Raw genomic sequence first — 21,010 nt, 5'->3', positions numbered from 1 at the left:
TAGCTCATCAATCAAAGGTTGCAAATATACATCTATCAAACTTTTCGGATTACGTGGACCGGGGATAATACAATTTAAGAATATATATGGACTAGTCATGCACAACTCGGGTGGTATATTATAAGGTGTAAGAAAAATAGGCCAACATGAATACGGTGTCGCAGATACAGAAAAAGGCGTGAAGCCATCCGCACACAGACCTAACCGAATGTTCCTTGGTTCACTAGCAAAACATGGATATGTCCTATCAAAGTGCTTCCAAGCTTCTCCATCTGAAGGATGTCACATAACACCAGGTGGTCTTCTATTTTCAAAGTGACATCTCATATGAGGAGCACAACTCATCGACGCATATAACCTCTTTAGCCTAGGTATAAGAGGTAAATAATGCATCGCCTTGATAGCGACCATCTTCCCGCTGGAAAGCCTCTTGAAACGAGACTTTCCGCAAAATTTACAACTGCTTAAATTTGCATCATCTTTATAATATAACATGCAACCATCTTCACAACAATCAATTCTCATTGACGAAAGTCCTAACTTAGAAACTAATCTCTTTGCCTTATAGAAATCACCAGGTAATTCGATTTCCTCGTCAACTAGTTCACGCATAAGGTCAATGAAAGAATCCATGGCTGCTTGAGAAATATTCCAATCAGATTTGATACTTAGTAATCTAACTGCAACAGACAACTCAGAGTGCGGACGTCCTTCACGTAGTGGACGACTAGCTTCCTCTAACTGTTCATAAAAATGTCTTGCTTCATCATTAGGAGTTTGTTCAATATTTTCGTTGGGCTCACCCCCAAAGTGCATTCCAAAAGCATTCGCAACCATATCATGAATTCTGGAATCACTATTTCTATTCTCCCCCGACCTACTACTTTCACCAACAACCATGTTATGAAATATCCCATGGCTACCATCCATCTCTCCATGATTAGTCCACACAAAGTAATTCACTATAAACCCTACCATATAAAGATGAACCTTAACTTCCTCCGGTTTTCCAAACTTCACACAAGGGCACCTAATTACTCCTTCTTTTATGTATGGCGGAAGTGACATTGCATGTCTAATAAAGTCCTCAACCCCTTCTACAAAATCCTCCCGCAATCTTCGCCGATTAGGATAATTCCTATTGTACATCCAAGAACGATGTTCCATCTATTTAAATAAAGCAAGAACAACTTAAATTAGTTAATTCATAGCCTAATCTCTTTTTAGTTAACTAAAAGTCGAATTCATATCCTATTATTGTTGTTTCATAAAATGAAATTTAACCCCATATATAAATTAGTCTACCTAAATAGTTAATTTATTTGAACCCTAAAAGTATTAATAAGAACCCTAAAAATTGCAAATAATATATAACATGGAGAAATTGAACCCTAACATGGAGAAATGAAACCCTAACATGGAATTAACTTTGAACTAAACATAGTTGAACAAATAATATATAACTTTGAACACTAATATAATGGAATTGAACCCCTAAAATCACTGTTTTCGGAAAAATAAAAGAAAGGAGAGAGAAACTAACCTTGGGAGTGGAGGTCGCCGGAATTTGCTGCTGCCGTCAGGGGTCGCCGGTGGCGGGGGTGTTGCTGCTGCTGGAAGTCGGAGGGGGAAGGGGTTTTGAGTGTTAGAGGAGAAAGATTTTAATTTGGGGAATAATTTTGAAAGAATGGACCTGAAACCCGTTTTGGCTCCTGTTAAAAAAAATAGCGACCAAACTTGCTCGCTATTTTGGTAGCCAAATTATTTTTGACTGTTTGACCAAAATAGCGACCAACGTTGGTCGCTATATTTGAAAATAAATAAATAAAATAATTATTTTCCTCTTTTATATATATATCCTATATATATATATATATCCTACAAAAGCGACCAACTTTGGTCGCCTTTTGGTCAAACGGTCAAAAATGGCGACCAACGTTGGTCGCTATTTTGGTCAAACAGTCTATACTTAGTGCATAGTATAGCGTAAGTATATATATTATATATATATATATATATATATATATATATATATATATATATATATATATAAGCTATATTCGATACGGTATTACCTAATACACTTATATTTAGTGCATAGTATAGCGTAAGTACATATATTATATATATATATATATAAGCTGTATTCGATACAGTATTACCTAATACACTTATACTTAGTGCATAGTATAGCGTAAGTACATATATTATATATATATAAGCTGTATTCGATACAGTATTACCTAATACACTTATACTTAGTGCATAGTATAGCGTAAGTACATATATTATATATATAAGCTATACATATATATTATATATATAAGCTGTATTCGATATAGTATTACCTAATACACTTATACTTAGTGCATAGTATAGCGTAAGTACATATATTATATATATAAGCTGTATTCGATACAGTATTACCTAATACACTTATACTTAGTGCATAGTATAGCGTAAGTACATATATTATATATATAAGCTGTATTCGATACAGTATTACCTAATACACTTATACTTAGTGCATAGTATATAGCATAAGTACATATATTATATAGATATATAAGTTGTATTCAATACAGTATTACCTAATACACTTATACTTAGTGCATAGTATAGCGTAAGTACATATATTATATATATAAGCTGTATTCGATACAATATTACCTAATACACTTATACTTAGTGCATAGTATAGCGTAAATACATAATATATATATATATATATATATATATATATATATATATATATATATATATATATATATAGACTGTATTCGATATAGTATTACCTAATACACTTATACTTAGTGCATAGTATATAACGTAAGTACATATATTATATATATATAAGCTACATTCGATACAGTATTACCTATTACACTTATACTTAGTGCATAGTATAGCGTAAGTACATATATATATTATATATATATATAAGCTATATTCGATACAGTATTACCTAATACACTTATACTTAGTGCATAGTATAGCGTAAGTACATATATTATATATATAAGCTATATTCGATACAGTATTACCTAATACACTTATACTTAGTGCATAGTATATAGCGTAAGTATATATATATATTATATATATAGACACACACGCCCGCTTCGTAGTACTATTCATCCCTTGTATTACAAAAGTGTTAACGACTTACATTTATATTATTTACATAGTAAATACAAAAGTGATTTCTAATTTTGACCATATAGAGACCAACTTTGGTCGCTAACTGTAAATGAATTTAATTTAGCGACCAAAGTTGGTCACTAACAGTACATGAATTTAATTTAGCGACCAAATTTGGTCCCTAAATTTTAATCAGATTTATTTATATTTTATATAATATTTAAATTAATAATAAAAATTATTAAACATTAGAACTGGGTCCCACATTGGCGACTAACGTTGGTCTCTATTTCATTAAGCGACCAACGTTGGTCGCTAGCGTTTGAATTATATTTATTTATATTTTTAATTTTTTTAAATAAATATATATTTATTAAAATATTATAACTGGGTCCCATGTTAGCGACCAATGTTGGTCGCTACCAGCTTATCCTTCAATTAGCGACCAATGTTGGTTGCAAGTTTTAAATTATATATATTTATATTTTATAAGTTTTATAAAATAATAATAAAATTATTAACAAATTTAATGTGGGTCCCACTTTAGCGACCAATATTGGTCGCTAATCTCAGTATATATTTGACCAAGCAAGTCTGACCAGTCCAGTCAACAATTTGACTAAATTTGCGGCCAAATAGAGACCAACTTTGGTCGCTAATATATTTCAAATATTTTTTTTATTATTTTCGGCAGTTTGGCGACCAACTTTGGTCGCTTTTCTTGACAGACCAAATTTGGTCGTTAATTTTTTATTGCTTTTTCCCGGATTTCTAGTAGTGAAGGGAATACCGACTTTCAAATCAATGCTCTAACACAACAGGAGCCTCAGTTTCAAAGCCGTCCTACGATTGGGAGGAGAGACGTCAAAAATGTAGACGACTAAGGAGAGAAGATGAGAATGTTTTTTGGCATGGGGTTAGGGTTAAAAAAGGATACTGGCGATGCACTGTCATTTTACTCAAATGTACCGCTACTTTAGTTATGTGTATTATGGCTGTTTGAAAACCGCTGTAATAAAATGCATTTATTAACACCACCACAATATCATCTTTTTTTTTGTAGTGACTGTTATGTGATGGGCGCCACTCCAATAAAATGTCTACAAACTAAATTGAAACAATAAGGAACAATAATCAGAAGTCAACCATAAAAGATACAAAAAAAAAGATCTTTCTATTCCAAATTGCAAGGTATTTACATGAAATGCATGCACTGTTACCTGAGTCATAAAGGCACAACTGAGGCCATTGATACCTGACTCTATACTGCAACTCTAATAAAGAAGACCAGATTCATAAAAAGTCATCAAGACCAAATCTAATAAAAAGACCAATCACTAAGAAACAAATCTTCATCTCAAGAGATCCTAACTGATATCAGTAAAACACGAATAAAATAAAACCACATGAAATCAAGAACAGAAATAAGAAGTTCAACAAAGAAATCAATCCATCAAATGCCAGAAAAGAAAGAGAATTCTCTTATGTTTCTTTTTTTGAAATCTTTAACTTAAAAAATGTAATGTATGAGATCCATATTTTCTCAAACTGAGCAACACAATACACATTTGCCAAACTTTGAAAATTACGGCTAGGGTGGAGGGAATATGCAAGTTGCGTTAGAAGAAATTATCGGATTAAATGCTGGATATTTGTTAAACACAGTAGCTTCATGGAAAAGAAAAAAAAAACTTAGTTAAATTCATAAAAGTTGATTATGTAGTCATTTGTAGATATGTATAGACTATTTCATGGCAATTCCAACATATAAAAACTGTTATATATAACCAGACTAACAACAACACATACAGTGAACTGACAAGAATAAAAACAATGCCATTGGAAGAATTAAGTATTACTCACAATCCAAGAGCAACAATAGCAACTGAAAGGTCACTATACGCTTGCAGGAAGTAAAGCTTATCAATACAGTTAACCTCATAGCGCTTAAATATGAAAGATGATCTGCAGTGTTACTTCCACCGAAGATTTCCTTGCAGTTTGCATACGGCAAGCCATTTCTCAAATCTGGTATCACAAATAAAATTTAAAACTCAATATATGAAATCTAGATACTTAAGGTCAAGAGCTCTAATTCACAAACAATGCAAAATTTGCACAGAACAAACATATGCGGTAGAGCAAAATCGAAAGAAATTTAAAAAGTACTCTAAAAAAAAGTTGTAGTAGTAGTGCCAATGCTAAGTATCAAAACCATAAGACAAACCCCAAATAAGAGAACATGAGCAAAATCCAAATTCTCACTTACTGGTTTACAATTTTTGAATCAAACACCACAGAAATTTGCAGAAACAGAGGGAAATGGCAGAAGAACCAACAGCTGGTACTTTTATGGCCTGCAAAAAAGTCGTTCTATATCACTCGACAGAGAAAAAGAATAATATCGATCCAATTTCACAAAATAAATTTACACAAACAGTAGCAAAAAGCGAACTAAGCACAGATCCAACAACTACATAGAGAGAGCAAATAAACCTAGATCTACATGAATAAATAAGAAGTAAATAAGCTAAGCATATGCGAATCAAACCCTAGATGTACAATTTACGTCTATACTATATTAAAAACACGAAGGCACTTAACGAAAAAAACACGAAGCCTCTTAACGAAATGTCGTTCGTCTTTTTTACCCTTAAAAAATAGATTTTAATGAATAAAATAGTAATTTAAGTTAGTTTCTTATATTTTGAATTTTATCATTAAATTTTGAATATTAAATCTTTCCTTATTCAATTAGGTGCTAATATTTAGGAGTTTGATACAATTGAGATTTTACCTCAAATAAGGAAAGGATCCCCTTTATTTTAAAATAATACACCTTTGCAATAAAAATAGCTTTCTTTTTCTTTTAGGCATGCAATAGTATAGTCGTAATTATGATTTATCATTAATGCAATACAACTAAATTATCATGGGCACAGTACAAATACCTCTACATAATACAAATAAAACATATAAATATAATAGGGAAACGGTTTCGACTATATACAAAAGAACATCATTTTTGTAGCTACCACCTATATATATTGAGTAATAAAACATAAAAATAGTATAATTTATCATATTACGACACATCTCTTTATATTTAATATTATTATTGACTTATAGTTAATTAATATATATTCTCACTTTATTATTTAATTATGATAAATTAGTATAGTTTAGTTTTGTATACTTACTGATGATTCTTTCTTTTTCAATATATTAACCTTGATTGAGGACTTCTATGTGGCAGATTTTCCCTAGCTATATAGAATCAATGTTCTTCATTTTCAGGACTAACACTTTTATTTTATAACTCAAATATAATTTTAAATAAAATATTTATATAATCTTTTAAAAAACTTTTTATTCATGTAGATAAAGTTCACGAGCAACGCACATACTATTGGCTGGTGTGATAATAATGTGAGATAAAATTAAAAACTACTAAATATATAGGAAAAATAATGTTTCACCTTTTTGTCTTCTTCAATCACTCTAGAGTATTATAAAAGCACGAATTTTCAACGCAAAATTGATCGGCCTTTTTATTATTTAGAAATAAGTTTTACATTGGATAAAATTATCGTTTAATTTGTACTTTCTATATTTAGAAATTAACTAAAAATTTACTATTAAATCTTTTCTATTTAAACTATATAGGAGATCCTAATATTTAGGAATGTAATCATAATAAGATTAATTATATAAGTCGAGTAAGTTAATTTTCACCAGAATTTATAATTTTAGAATTCATTATTTTACCCAGAATAACAATAATCTTGGTAACACTAGAAGTCCTCCACTTCAAAATTCCAAGAGACATTATTAGCGTGAAAACCTAAATCTATCCCTACCGAAAGTCCAAATAATTAGACATTATTAAAGAAGAGATCTTCTTTTATTAAGTAAGATAAATGTGACTAAAGTTCATGATTTTTTCCAGTAATTTAGATTTTTTAGTTTTTGTTGATAATTCAAATGCGTTTGTGCACAATATCCATGTAATTCTTTAAGTTCGTATTCACTGATATGAAATACACGCGCAACGCGCGTACTTTAAGACTAGTTAATAAGTAAGCAGTAATAGCGAAAAGGAGAGGAAAATCGAGAGGACCTCGCTGAATTTTATTTGAAGATGGGGTTGCTGGACTCCTCGCAAGCTTCATTGGAGACCAGTGGCTTCCAATCGAGAGGCTCGGCTAGGGTTTATTTAAGGAGGAACGCGGGAAGGAGTTCTAATTTTTTGGTCTAACCAAAGGAGAAAATCTAAATTTGTTTGGAGGTGTGATGGGGAATTGATAATAGTGGCGGTTTAAACCGCCGTAATATAAAACAAATTGCCGTTATTTAAAACCTTAAAGCGGCGTGTTTAAAAAGGCCATTTTTTGTTTCGTATTATGGCGGATTACAGCAACCGCCGTAATAAAATCGCCGTAAATTTTTCAATTTTTTGTAGTGTTGTATTTTATTTTTTCTTGAAATAAAGAGTTTTATCAGCTCTTTTTTCTGCATCTTAACCAAGAAAGTCTTAAGTATTTGAGAGAAATAAAAGGTAGGGCAATGGATGCCTAAGAAAAACATTTTGTTTCTGGCCATTATCAAAGGATTATATTATTATTATTCGCATTTCATAATTAATGGAATGAGAATCTAATTGATGCTTACAAAGCTGGCTCTTATCAAACGTCTCGTTATTGTTGTAATAGTAACTATATCAATGAAGTCCCTTGTGATTGCTTTTCGAGAAAAATCAACCCAAAAATATACAATTTGATGAAAATTTTAACATGTCTAGCTAGGCGTTTTACTCATGTAAAGAATTTTTTCACTATCAATTTAATGTAATTGCTAAAAAGATAGAAGCAAGTTATCATATCAGACCTGCTATAAAGAGTTACATATTATTGTAGGTTAATTTAAGATGGTGTAAAAGTTTGTACACTGTGAATACACAAAACAAATGCACATAACATACAAACTCGTTCGCTGAAACAAATTTCCTAGGTGTTGTCCACCATAAAAGATATGAGCGAGTGTAACCATAGATTCTTCAATTAATAATGTTAGAATTACATATGATATTTATTCGATAGTGTTTGATTTATAAGGAATCAAGGTTTTCAAGCCACCTTTTGAAATATACAGTAGTAATTACAATAATGTGTACTGGAATCCAACTAATCTCGTCTATATTCTCGGATAAAGCTTGTTGAGAAAATCTTTTTTCTGTAATAGATGAAGTAGAATAAATTCCTATTTGTTCGAAATGCAATTATCGACATACTTTTGTCACATAGCCCTGTTTAACGAACCATTTCATAAGCATCCTGTGAGTGTGTGTAATATAATAGGCAATTTTGAAATTCAAAGAGTTGTTCTTGAAATAAATATAATGTATCTATATCTATGTGCTCTCTCTTTCTCCCATCCAATTGAAGAAATCGTCAGTATTGACAATATACTTCTAGAGAGTAATATTGTAAGAAAATAACTACAAAATAATTTGTAAACTCTGCTGAAATAAATTTGTTTCGGTTCCCATCCAGTGTCCGATGTCTGATGTTCGCTACCTGCTTTGAGATCTCGGCTAATTCGAATTTGTATCGCACAAGGCACATTAAAGGGGAAAAAACGCTCCCTACCAATTTTTTTTTTATTCTTTAGAATAAAATCTGAAATCTTCGATTGAGGGCGAAGCGATCATATCTACCATCACAACCAGTTTGATGAAATAATTAACATGAAGTAAGATTACCACTCCGTATTTAAGAAAACTTGTTTGTGGTTCAATAAGATGTCACAAAAGTAATGTAATTAGTAGAGCTTCATTCAACTCAAAAACACTCAAAAGAGTTATGAATCATTGTATCAAGTCGTTAAGTGATAGCATTTTTTTGTTTAATTGTGAGTTTGCGATCAACACGCCAATAGCAACGTTTTAAAATCATTGCAATAACCGCTTTATGCAACAGCTGGATAACTCATGTTGCAACAGGTATACCAAGACAATTAAGAGGCGGATCTACATTGGTGGAGGAGGGTCACTTAAATCCGTTAACCTCGTCAAAAATCGTATGTGTGCACGCCCACGTCAAGGACCCCTTATATAATTTTACTGTACTCCCTCAAACACAAAAGTTGAACGATTGTGCTGGTTTAGCATGAAGCATAATTCCTTTTCGCTCGCCTTCTAACCCAAAATCGAGACCTAATATCGATAATGCTCCTCTTTTTTCTCTCTCTTTACACGATCAAATCATGAGTCATGACATCACTCACATTTAAAGTTAACTCTTAGCTCTCACCTCCTTTTAACATGTTGCTTCTACAATTACATTTTCTATAAATTCGTACTTCACAGATCTACTGCAAAGTAAGGCGTCCACAGCAAACAAGATCAAAGCTAGTTTTATTATAAAATTACCTTATTTTGTAAATTAAAAAAAAAGAGGAACAAAGATAAATGCTACAAAGGGAAATAAGGGAATAAATAAGCAACAAGCTATTAAATCAAACAATAAGAGAATCTATCTATAATTAAAAGCAGAAAACAAAAGCATATCATGAAGCCAAATGACAGAACAATAGAATGACACATGACATGTTAAGACATTGCTCCTAAATATTAGGAAGTAGAATTCAAACCATTCATGAGAAAACCGTAAACACTTCTGTGCAGTTTTGTTAATTTAAAATTTATTTAAATTATTAAATCATTGTATTTGGAAAAAACCATTGTATTTTTAAAAAACAGCCCGCTTCCTCAAAAATAGGACTGGCCTTCCGCCCCTGTTGCAGTTCTAAACCGTTCAAACTCCTCTTAAATTATCTCAATTTTTAATGTTTTTAAATTATTAAATCAATTTATTTGTTAAAACCTTTTACTCCACAATATTAGGTAATTACTTTTTACCTTCAACTTAACCTATATTTTCTCTTCAAAAGCACGATGGATTCAACTGTTTAACCCACGTATCGTATAGTGGGTATCAACTGCTCATACTGGGTATCAACTGCTCAAGTGTAGAGGAGTTTATATTTCTTTCTCAACTACACGTTCTTCAATTCTAAAGTTCCTTCTTCTATCAAGATTTCAAGAAAACTTACGGCTTATGCAAAAGATGGCTACTCACATTGATTTCATCAAGGATATAACAATTTCGAAGATGCAATGGAAGTTGAAAGTTCGTGTTGTCCGTATGTGGGAAGTACCGGATCATTTTAATCCAGGCACTATATTCTCGATTGAATTGGTTCTACAAGATGAAAAGGTATTTTACATATGTTATTACCTTGCTAATTCGATTTGATTTTCGGAATTGTTATATGATTATATATATATATTTGTTTTGCTCCTCCAAATTGCTAATTCAATTTGATTTTCAGAATTGTTATATGATTATATATATATATATATATATATTTGATTTTCGGAATTGTTATATGATTATATATATATTTGTTTTGCTCCTCCAAATTGCTAATTCGATTTAAATTATACATGACTTAGGTTGCACTCTGCAGCAAAGTAGTTTTCGAAAGCAATGCCAGAAAAATCCATCTTCTTCAAATGATTCTCCCTTTTGAAGAGCATATGAGCTGCACATTTATAGATTTGTTATGCTGAGTTTTTGTCATAGTTGACAATAGCCATTCTTGAGATTTACTCTATACATATAAGTGATTACCTATAATTTGAATCTCTTAACTGCATTGATGGAACTATATCCATTTTCCACATAGGCTGTCAACTTTTCCAACTGAACTACGTTATTAGAATTCACATTACCTTATTAGTTGATAGCTACGTTAATGCAAAAGAAAGCCAGATGCCATTTGCAACAATCACAGAACATGGAAAACTGGGAAGTTCTTAAATGATCAATACTCATATAATGCAGGACACATTACTGTTTATCAACTTTCTGCTATTAGAATTCACATTACTGTTTATCAACTTTCTGCTATTAGAATTCACATTACTGTTTATGTAATTATATTTCACATTACTGTTTATCCTCCCTTCTGAAGAGCATATGAGTTGCATATTTATAGATTTGTTCAAATTTACTATGCATCACATTTTTTCAAATTTTTCATGAAAAGTATAAACTAATTCCTTTGGTTCTCTGTTTCTCGGTTTTGTATTCGTCCTCAAAACATTTGTACAAATATAAACAGGGGACAGGACAAAGATTTGTCATTAGATTTGGATATAATGATTAGCATTAGCAACTACTGATCTGAGGAAAAACAGGACAAAGACTAATAAATGTAAAATAGCAGTGATTTTACAACAGCTTCTTTTCCTTCTCCAAATGAGGATACAGTCGCTGGAAATTCAAGACTATCCATATCAAGTGTCGTAAACCAATCTCAGGAAATAATACCTTTGGCGAATACAGTAAACAACTTTTAGTTTGCACCCATTTTCAGCAACAAGTTTACAACACTATGCCACTACCCCCATGATTTCCCACTCCCACACAAAACTCCTCACATCCAACCATTTCATACACGTTCAGTCGTCCACCTTCAACTTCCCCATGTTTTCAACCTTCTACTTCACATATCCCTTTACAAATCCTCCCCAGTTACCCACTATAACCACTTCTCCACTATACTAATCACATGATATTATAAAAGGACATAATAAGGGAGGTGTTAATACAAGAAAATTCAGAGAACAACGAAGAACAGAGGAGAGTCCGACAATATTACGCAAACAAAAATATTCTGCAAATTCAACATAGCCTCAATTCTGCCGGAAAAGTGAGTGCTTTTCGGATTCTTCGTTTCCAATATTGTTTGTCACAAGTTATTTTCGCTTGATTTTGGTTAACTTTTACAGTAAAATTTAATTTGAATAAATTTATAATTTGAAGAAATAATAAGATATTGATTTGAATAATTTTGATTACTCTCAAAATTAATAATACTTCATCAATCTGGAAAATTGGTTCTCAAAGGCAGACTTCGTTTGGTTTTTCCTGCTTTCTTTAGCTTTCTAGCTATTCAGGGCAATTGGTTCTCAAAGGCTCACGTAATTCCAATGGAATAGTTTATAAATTAAGCAATCAAAATCAACACTGTTTTTTCGCTTTCATTACTGTTTTTTTTTTTGCAATATAGTATAGTATCACCGACAAGAATATACTAAATTTTATGTGATCTATTGGAATTTAGTATGTACAAGTCTATTGGTGTTGTTAACTTATTTGTATACTAACTGAAATTAGGATGTGTTTCTAAATACTCATATTGGAATTAATTTAAATAGTAGTATCCTCTATTCATTATTCTATCCAATTCAACAATTAAATGTTTCTATTAGCATTCACTATCCTTTTAGCAGTCCTCTCAAGAAATAACATCATTCTCTCAAATTTGTGAGTGCTTTGAGACGCTACTGCCTGAGCTATATCTACTAAGGAGCAAGTTTCAAAATAATATGCATGTACTATGTTATCTCATTGACATGTTGTAGCTATTCTTATTCTTTCTTTAGTTCTATTTCAGATATGGATGAACAAACACGTTCAAATTACTCCAACTATGAGTGCTCAAATTCAACGAAGGGGACAACGTCGAAAGATACGCCGTCGCAACATTTATTCCTATAATGCTTCAGACTCGACGCCTGAAATTATCAGGAATGTCCCAAGGGCTATACACAATAAGTTAAGAGATCGAAGGGCTGAACGAAGGGAAAAAGAAAAGAAATTTAGAGAGCTTAGGCCTGCACTAGATCTACATATTGCAAATTATCAGCTTATGAGAGATGCACTAATAGATGTTATAGACAAAATTATACTATACGATTGGGAAGCATTATCAATTTTAGTAGATTCACTTGGACAACCTTTAGGTAGTATTTTAACTGACATTTATCACGAGGTGTGGCCAAGTGGACCTTTTTGGGTTTATGTCCTTAAATTTGAAGCAGAGTGGAAGAACCGTCTCTACGACTACCTGTAATTTATTTAATTAATGAAAGTTTTTTATTGATTTGCAACATTACCTGTCATTTAATTATTATTATTTTTCTTAAGAGCGTTAGATAAGATAAATTACATAATGGAATAACGCAAACTTATTCCTTCAAATAATGCAACTTTAATGACATATCCAATGTCTTAAAAGAGGGGAAAAAAAATACACACATTACTTTACGCTCTTTGCTTGATTATATGTAATTCTGATGTATAGTAATACTTTACAATTGTTTTGCCTCTTTTCAAATCAAAAATTAATGAGGAATCTATATTAATGAGGATTTAAAAATTAATGAGGAATCGATCAAATGATTTAAATTTTACGATTGATCAAGTTATAAAAATATGAGATGGTTAAGCAACTAAGTTAATAATTTATTATATTTTTTTCTTCGGGTACTATACTAGTTATGTTAAAAGACCATAGTACTAAGCAGGCAAGTACATGACAAGATTCGTCACTGTTTCTTTTTTTTCTTTTCTTTCTTTCTTTTCCACGTATTGGACAATTCAATCTGAGTAATATGAAAAATCATAAGCCCACCAATCCCATCGTTCTTCTTTCATTACATGGTCCCAAAAGATTGAAAACAATTGGAAGATATTCTGCTAAAACTCTAATCTCCAATGTTACATGTCAACCACAAGACTTCAAATCCTACGTGTCCTTCAAACACACCACTTGAAATCAGCTTTGATAAGAATCAGATAAGGCCTTTCTCTCTTTTAACCGTCCGATCACTCCATCCTCTCATCCAACCGTCATAATTCTTTCCTCCGCAGATCAAAAATCTGTACCTTCTTCACCAATATAATCAGTATAGGCTCCATATTCCACCACATCAATTCAACAATTTTTCACTAGTCTCCTAGTTAGCTCACATTAGCGGCAATGGCTACCGCAGCTGCCACATCCTCATTCATCGGAACACGGCTGCCGGAAATTCACTCCGGTGCCGGTAGAGTCCAAGCCCGATTCGGATTCGGAAAAAAAGCCGCACCTAAAAAGGCTCCAAAAAGGCAAATCCCAGACAGACCGTTATGGTACCCAGGAGCTAAGGCACCAGAATATCTGGACGGGAGTCTCGTCGGCGATTACGGATTCGATCCATTTGGTTTGGGGAAACCTGCTGAGTACTTGCAATTTGATTTGGATTCATTGGACCAGAATTTGGCTAAGAATTTGGCCGGTGACGTAATTGGGACCAGGACTGAACTTGCTGATGTGAAATCGACACCGTTCCAGCCGTACAGTGAGGTGTTTGGACTGCAGAGATTCAGAGAATGTGAGCTGATCCATGGGAGATGGGCTATGTTGGCTACACTTGGTGCTTTGACTGTTGAGTGGCTCACTGGTATTACATGGCAAGACGCTGGAAAGGTACTACCTACACCATCTTTTGCTTTTGCATGAACGTATTATAACCTGAGATTAACTTAGTTTATAGTGACAGTGAGAAAAATTAATATAAGACATGTGCTAAAATTTACTGGTAGTAATAAAAGTATAAAACAATAAACAAATTTAAGTTGTTAGCTATATAAGTTAACTTCCCTACTTAATATTTAGTAGTAGTTCTGGTACATTACTTTCTTTGAATAGATAATTCTTATTACATGTTAATTCATGCTCAACGTCATTTGTAATTGTAAGCATATATATATACCCACTAAATGCTTATTTGAATTAAATATGTATGAAAAGTTTTAATTAAAAATTTATATCTATATTATATTTGCATAAAGTTTAATTAAAGAGTAATAACTCTGTTGTAATACATACTATTAATTCAAATCTTGGATCCGCATTTTATTTTCAACTTTCCGTATTTCATTTTGATGCCTGAACAGTAGGTTTGTGCATGGTGCTTGTGATTATTCCTTCCTCATTGTCCATGGTTGCCTAGCTAGTTTCGAATTTGTGGATTTACTATTTTGCTAGATTGGGACTACAATCCCATTGGGAACAAAATTTAAACATCATCAATATTTATTAGAAACTTTGGTGGAAAAAAAAAAAAGCAATATGCTCGTGATCGAGCTTGAGATAAATAGAAAAAATAGATCAAGAAAGTATGAAAACAAAGTTTCTAATCACTTGATTTTACGCACGACCAAACCTAAAGTGGAAAATTTCGATGTTTTATGGACAGTTTAGGCTAGAAATTGCATAGTGTAGTTGAGGAGCGATATACATTTAACTGCACTCGTCGTTTAAACCATATAGTTGGTTAAGTAATTTAATGAGGTCAAAATTTATATTACAACTATGATTAAATGATAAAAGTTCATCGAGTATGGATGAGTTTTTCCTGAAAGGAATATTTAATTTGTCACCTTGCTGCACCTAGAAGGTAAATAGGATTAAAGTATTTACATTATGGGGTTGTTTGGTTGGGAAACAAGTTATCACATGATAAAAAAACACTACAATCTCGGGATAACTAATCCCGAGATTAATTATACCATAATTTTATCCTAACCAAACAGGGATAAACCCATTTCAAATTTAATAAGACTTATCAGTAGAGTATTGTTTAACTTGTGATTGTGTTGCACTTGCCATTTCTAACTCATTTAACTCTTTCTTGGACTTGCATAGGTTGAGCTGGTTGAGGGATCATCCTACTTGGGGCAACCACTCCCATTCTCCATTACAACATTGATCTGGATTGAGGTCCTTGTTATTGGATACATTGAATTCCAAAGAAACGCTGAGCTTGACCCGGAAAAGAGGCTTTACCCTGGTGGATCATTCTTCGACCCATTGGGCCTTGCTGCTGACCCGGAGAAAAAAGCCACACTTCAACTTGCTGAGATCAAGCATGCTCGTCTTGCTATGGTTGCCTTCTTGGGCTTTGCTGTCCAAGCTGCTGCTACTGGAAAAGGCCCACTTAACAACTGGGCTACCCACTTGAGTGACCCACTTCACACTACCATTTTCGACACATTCGGCTTCTTCTCTTAAGCCCAGCCCAACGCACCTTGTTTTTCAGCTCTATCTAGTTGAGAGGATGGTTTTACGTATATTATATTATTATATTCATCTGCATCTTGTAAAAATTGTAACATTTGACACTCTAAGGAGAAGGAAATATCAAACGCTATTGTTAATCTAAGTTTGTCATGTTCTTCAGTGTTGATATCGCAAATTTTCTTATTCTTTTTTTCATCCTTATGTTGCATAAGGAAATGATATATGAATGCCATAGGGTTCTACAATAGTAAATCTAAGAGATTGATTAACAAAATATGCATAAAAGAGGGTGGACTTTAGCCTTTTGTATTTCGATGACTAGATTCCTTGATAATTAGGATTAGGGGTGAAGGTGATAACAAAGTTGATGTGGTATTTTGATGCTAAAAATCAGTTGAACTTGCATCCCAACTTGAGAAACACAATTTCCCAAGAGAAATCAAATATTAAAGAAACGGAGAATTTCATATAAAAGCAATACCATCTAAGTACAAGGACATGTTTCAAACATCTTCACAAGTCACATCCATATCCCAAGAAGCTTTCACATTTTGCGTAAACATGTATACTAATCATGAATAAAGAGAATATATATATATATATATATATATATATATATATATATATATATATATATATATATATATATATATATATATATATATATAGAGAGAGAGAGAGAGAGAGAGAGAGAGAGAGAGAGAGAGAGAGAGAGAGAGAGAGAAGAAGCAAAGTACCCTTGTTGTGCATAACAACCAAACCAAAGCTTGCCCATTTCGTTTCAACATGTAGTCCTGCATCAGATTCGGGCACAATAGGTGAAGACTCATAATTATCTTGTAAATTACCATTCAATAAGTTCACAAGCATGCTAGATCCAGTTTTAGTGATACAAATAATATACATGTGCAGGAAATCAATTACAAGAAGTCAAGAAGATACCACAAGAATGCTGGAGTCAATCATGATGAATAAGGGAAGAAATCAATTAGCAAAGATTATCATACAATTAGTAAATCTGGACAACTAAGGAAAGGACTCGCAAATCTGGACGGAATCCAATCAGCAAATCAATCGGCAAAGAGCAACGTTGGAGAGAATCAAGCAAGCCTTAAGTTAAGGCACATTTCAGGGGCAGTATCCCGGAAGATCGAAAGTTATGAGAAGATTGGTACGCGATTAAGTTTGGAAAGACAAACAATCAAGGAGCAAGTCTTCACTCGTATCTCTGCTGAAGGAAGGAAATTAAGGAGAAGCAACGGCTTACTATCTTATTCTTGGAAAGAATCAATTTCTTTCCAAGGATCAAATCTCTTGGGTTGTCAAGCCTCTACCATCCATCAAAGTATTTATATCCCGCCTTAAACCCTAGTCTGACATACTTTGATCGAACCAAAATCACTCTCTTTATTCTACTGCAAACAAACATTGTAGTTCACTAAGATCTGTTGTGTAACAAGTCAGGGAAAGAAAGAGAGCATAACACTGGTGAGGCATTGTATAAAAAACGAGTGCTAGACAAACTGTGTGCAAATTCACTACAACTGTACTCGGAGAAACATATTTACTAAAAGAGAACTCACTTGCAACCCAAGGGGACTGGACTAGGATTCACATTGAATCCGAACCAGTATAAAATCTTGGTGTCTTTAATTCCTGCATTTACTTTCTGCAATTTACTTTCTTTTACTATATCTATTGAATTATCATATCTAGTCGACTACTCAATAAATTAGTCAACTAATAAGTGATTAAGTTTAAATATTTACAATTCACCCCCCCCTGTACTTTCAATTGGTATCAGAGCTAGTCTCACATTTTACTTTTGCTTAACAGCTTGTGAGAAAAGATCATGGCAAATCAGGTTATCATAGGAGCTCTTTTTCAGGAAGGAACTTCACAAGTTAGACCACCATACTTCAATGGACAACATTTCTCTCACTGAAAAGTAAGAATGAAAATCTTTGTTAAAGCTTACGATGTCAAAGTCTGGAGAGTCATCAAAAAGGGAAATTATCCCCTACTAGCTAGCACTCCACCACTTGCTGACCCTAAAGATATAGATTCATACTCAAAGGAGCAACTGGAAGTAGTACAAGTGAACAACAAGGCGAGATATTTGCTTCATAACGCTATAAGTGGTGAAGAATACGAGAAAATATCAAGTTGTGACACGACCAAAGAGATGTAGGACAAACTTAAGGTCACCTATGAGGGAACCAGCAAAGTAAAGGAAACACATATCAATATGTTGGTTCATGATTACGAACTTTTCTCAATGAAAGAAGGAGAATACATTGAAGAGATGTTTGTCAGGTTTAGCAAAATAATTAGCGATTTAAAGGCGTTTGGCAAGCCCTACACCAGTGGTGATCAAGTCAGAAAAATTCTCAGAAGTCTGCCAACCACTTGGCAGACCAAAGTAGTCACACTGGAATCTCAAGACCTAAACAAATTGTCCTATGATGAACTACGAGGAGAACTAATTGCCTTTGAAAGGACGCATCTCAAAAAGACAAATCAAGAGGAGAAAATGAAAATAGTTGCATTCAAAACCTCTACTGAAATGGTTGAAAATGAAATTGATGATCCTGAAGCTCTGCAAGAAGAGATTGCTATGATGTCTAGAAATATGGATGGGCTAATGAGAAGATACAGGAACACAAAGAAAGAAAGATTTCCACCAAGACGATCCAGGCAATACAACGAACAGGATAAGAATGATGGAAAATGCTACGAATGTGGAAAATTTGGGCATATTCAAGCTGAATGCCTAGAACTAAAGAGGAAGATCTCTAGAGGCTTCAACAAGAACAAAACCTTCGGAAGCTGGAGCGATGAGGATGACTCTGACCATGAAGAAATAACAAATCTCTGCTTCATGACAATTCTAGAAAATGAAATGAAAAAAACTTTAGGATGTTGGACAGATGAAGATGTTTCAGATGACGAGAATGAAAACTGTTTCATGGCACGAGGTGAAACTAGTGAGGTAAGATCTTATGACTGTGAAAAATATAATGAATTGCAAGATATCCTTGATTCAACATTGAAAGAGTCTCAAAAATGATGAATGAACTTAAGAGACTCACTAGGGAGGTTAAAGACTGGAAACTCAAACATGAAGTATGTGAAATCGAAAAGGAAGTACTTTAAGAAGAGTTTGAGGATTTGCAAATGCAGCTCAACAGCATGCGCAAATCTAGCAGTCACAGTTCTGTTAGGTCAAACCAGACGACTTACAAGTCAACTGGAAAAGAACCTGCTAGAACCAGGTCGACTAGTTCCAATACCTATGAAAGACCTATAAGCGGGTCTGATGTTAAGTGTCATTACTGTAATAAAAGTGGGCATAAATATTCCTTTTGTCATTTTCGTAAATCAAATATGTCAGGATAGGTTTGGAAACCAAAAAGTTCTGAACCTAGTAACACTAACCCTCCAGGACCCAAGCAAGCTTGGGTACCTAAAAGAAAGTAATCATCTTGTCTTGCAGGAACACCACAGAGTAAGCCGCAAAGTAAAATGGTATCTAGACAGTGCGTGTTCTAGTCATATGACAGGTGACAAAAACCTGTTCAAAGAAGTTACAAAAATCGATAGAGGAAGTGTTAAATTTGGGGACGATTCAAAGGGCAATATAGTTGGTACTGGAACAATTCCCTTTAATAACAATTGTGACATTACTGAAGAGGAGTTAGAGGAGTTAGATTAGTTCAGCAAGAACTGTATTTGTAGATTGAGAGCTGCCCTGGTTTTCATTCCTTCGTTTCTATGTGGTCGGTTGTATTTGTAGTCGACTTGATTTGTGGATCTGGCATATTACTGCTATTTTCACCAGTTGACTCAGTCGCACCCAGTAATGTCAAGCTGCCCTGATAATGTGCAAGCCATGCAAGAGGAGTTAGATTAGTTCAGCAAGAATCAAATGTGGAAACTAATACCCAAACCTGATAATGTGTCTGTAAACGGAACAAAGTGGGTGTTTAGGAACAAATTGAACGAAGATGGAAAGGTCATAAGAAATAAAGCCGGACTAGTTGCTCAGGCCTACTCACAACAGGAAGGAGTCGACTATGATGAAACTTTCGCCCCAGTAGCTCGTTTGGAATCTATACAAATTCTTCTGGCATACGCATCTTTTAAAGGTTTCAGGTTGTTCCAAATGGATGTTAAAAGCACTTTTTTAAATGGATTCATCGATGAAGAAGTATTTGTGAAACAACCTCTAGGCTTTGAAGATTCAAAATTCCCATAACATGTATACAAGCTCACTAAAGCACTGTATGGATTGAAATAAGCTCCATGTGCCTGGTATGATAGGCTAAGTACCTTTCTTGTTGATCACGGCTTTATAAGAGGTAAAATTGATACTACCCTGTTTATTAAACGATCATCAGAAGGTAACCTCATTATTCAAATTTATGTTGATGACATTATATTTGGTAGTGCTAACCCTTTTATGTACAAGGAATTTTCAAATCTTATGCAAAGCGAATTTGAAATGAGTATGATGGGTGAGCTCACATTCTTCCTTGGGCAACAAATTCAACAATTTGAAGAAGGAACCTTCATATGTCAGACCAAATACACAAAAGAGCTGATTCAAAAACTTGGTATGAGCAATGCAAAATCAATTGGCACTCCAATGAGCCCCTCTACGAATCTAGACAAAGATGAATAGGGCATTCCTGTTGATGAAAACAAATATCTTGGAATTATTGGATCACTACTGTATCTGATAGAAAGTCAACCAGACATCATGTTCAGTGTATGTAAATGTGCCAAGTTTCAGTCAGCTCCCAAGGAGTCACATTTGACTGTTGTAAAGAGAATCATTCGATATCTCATTGGAACTGTATCTCATGGATTATGGTATCCTCGCTCTAAC

General features: G+C 33.4%; 2 protein-coding genes across 2 annotated transcripts; both read left to right on the top strand.

Moving 5' to 3' along the window:
* Positions 1 to 14,034: 14,034 nt before the first annotated feature.
* On the top strand, positions 14,035 to 16,256 carry LOC107774251 (chlorophyll a-b binding protein CP29.1, chloroplastic-like). Its single transcript, NM_001325178.1, is given in 2 exon segments — positions 14,035 to 14,523; positions 15,745 to 16,256. Coding segments are annotated over 2 exon segments (855 nt in total). The 3' UTR covers positions 16,111 to 16,256.
* A 2,111-nt stretch (positions 16,257 to 18,367) lies between these two features.
* On the top strand, positions 18,368 to 19,834 carry LOC107768901 (uncharacterized). Its single transcript, XM_075223711.1, has 2 exons — positions 18,368 to 19,111; positions 19,616 to 19,834. Exons 1-2 carry the CDS (start codon positions 18,368 to 18,370, stop codon positions 19,832 to 19,834), a joined length of 963 nt encoding a protein of 320 aa, XP_075079812.1.
* Positions 19,835 to 21,010: the final 1,176 nt, after the last annotated feature.

Source organism: Nicotiana tabacum, chromosome 10 (genome assembly GCF_000715075.1).
Source record: "Nicotiana tabacum cultivar K326 chromosome 10, ASM71507v2, whole genome shotgun sequence".
Lineage (NCBI taxonomy): Eukaryota > Viridiplantae > Streptophyta > Magnoliopsida > Solanales > Solanaceae > Nicotiana > Nicotiana tabacum.
The sequence above is the reverse complement of the archived record's forward strand: the minus strand, read 5'-3'. Positions and strand labels throughout refer to the sequence as shown.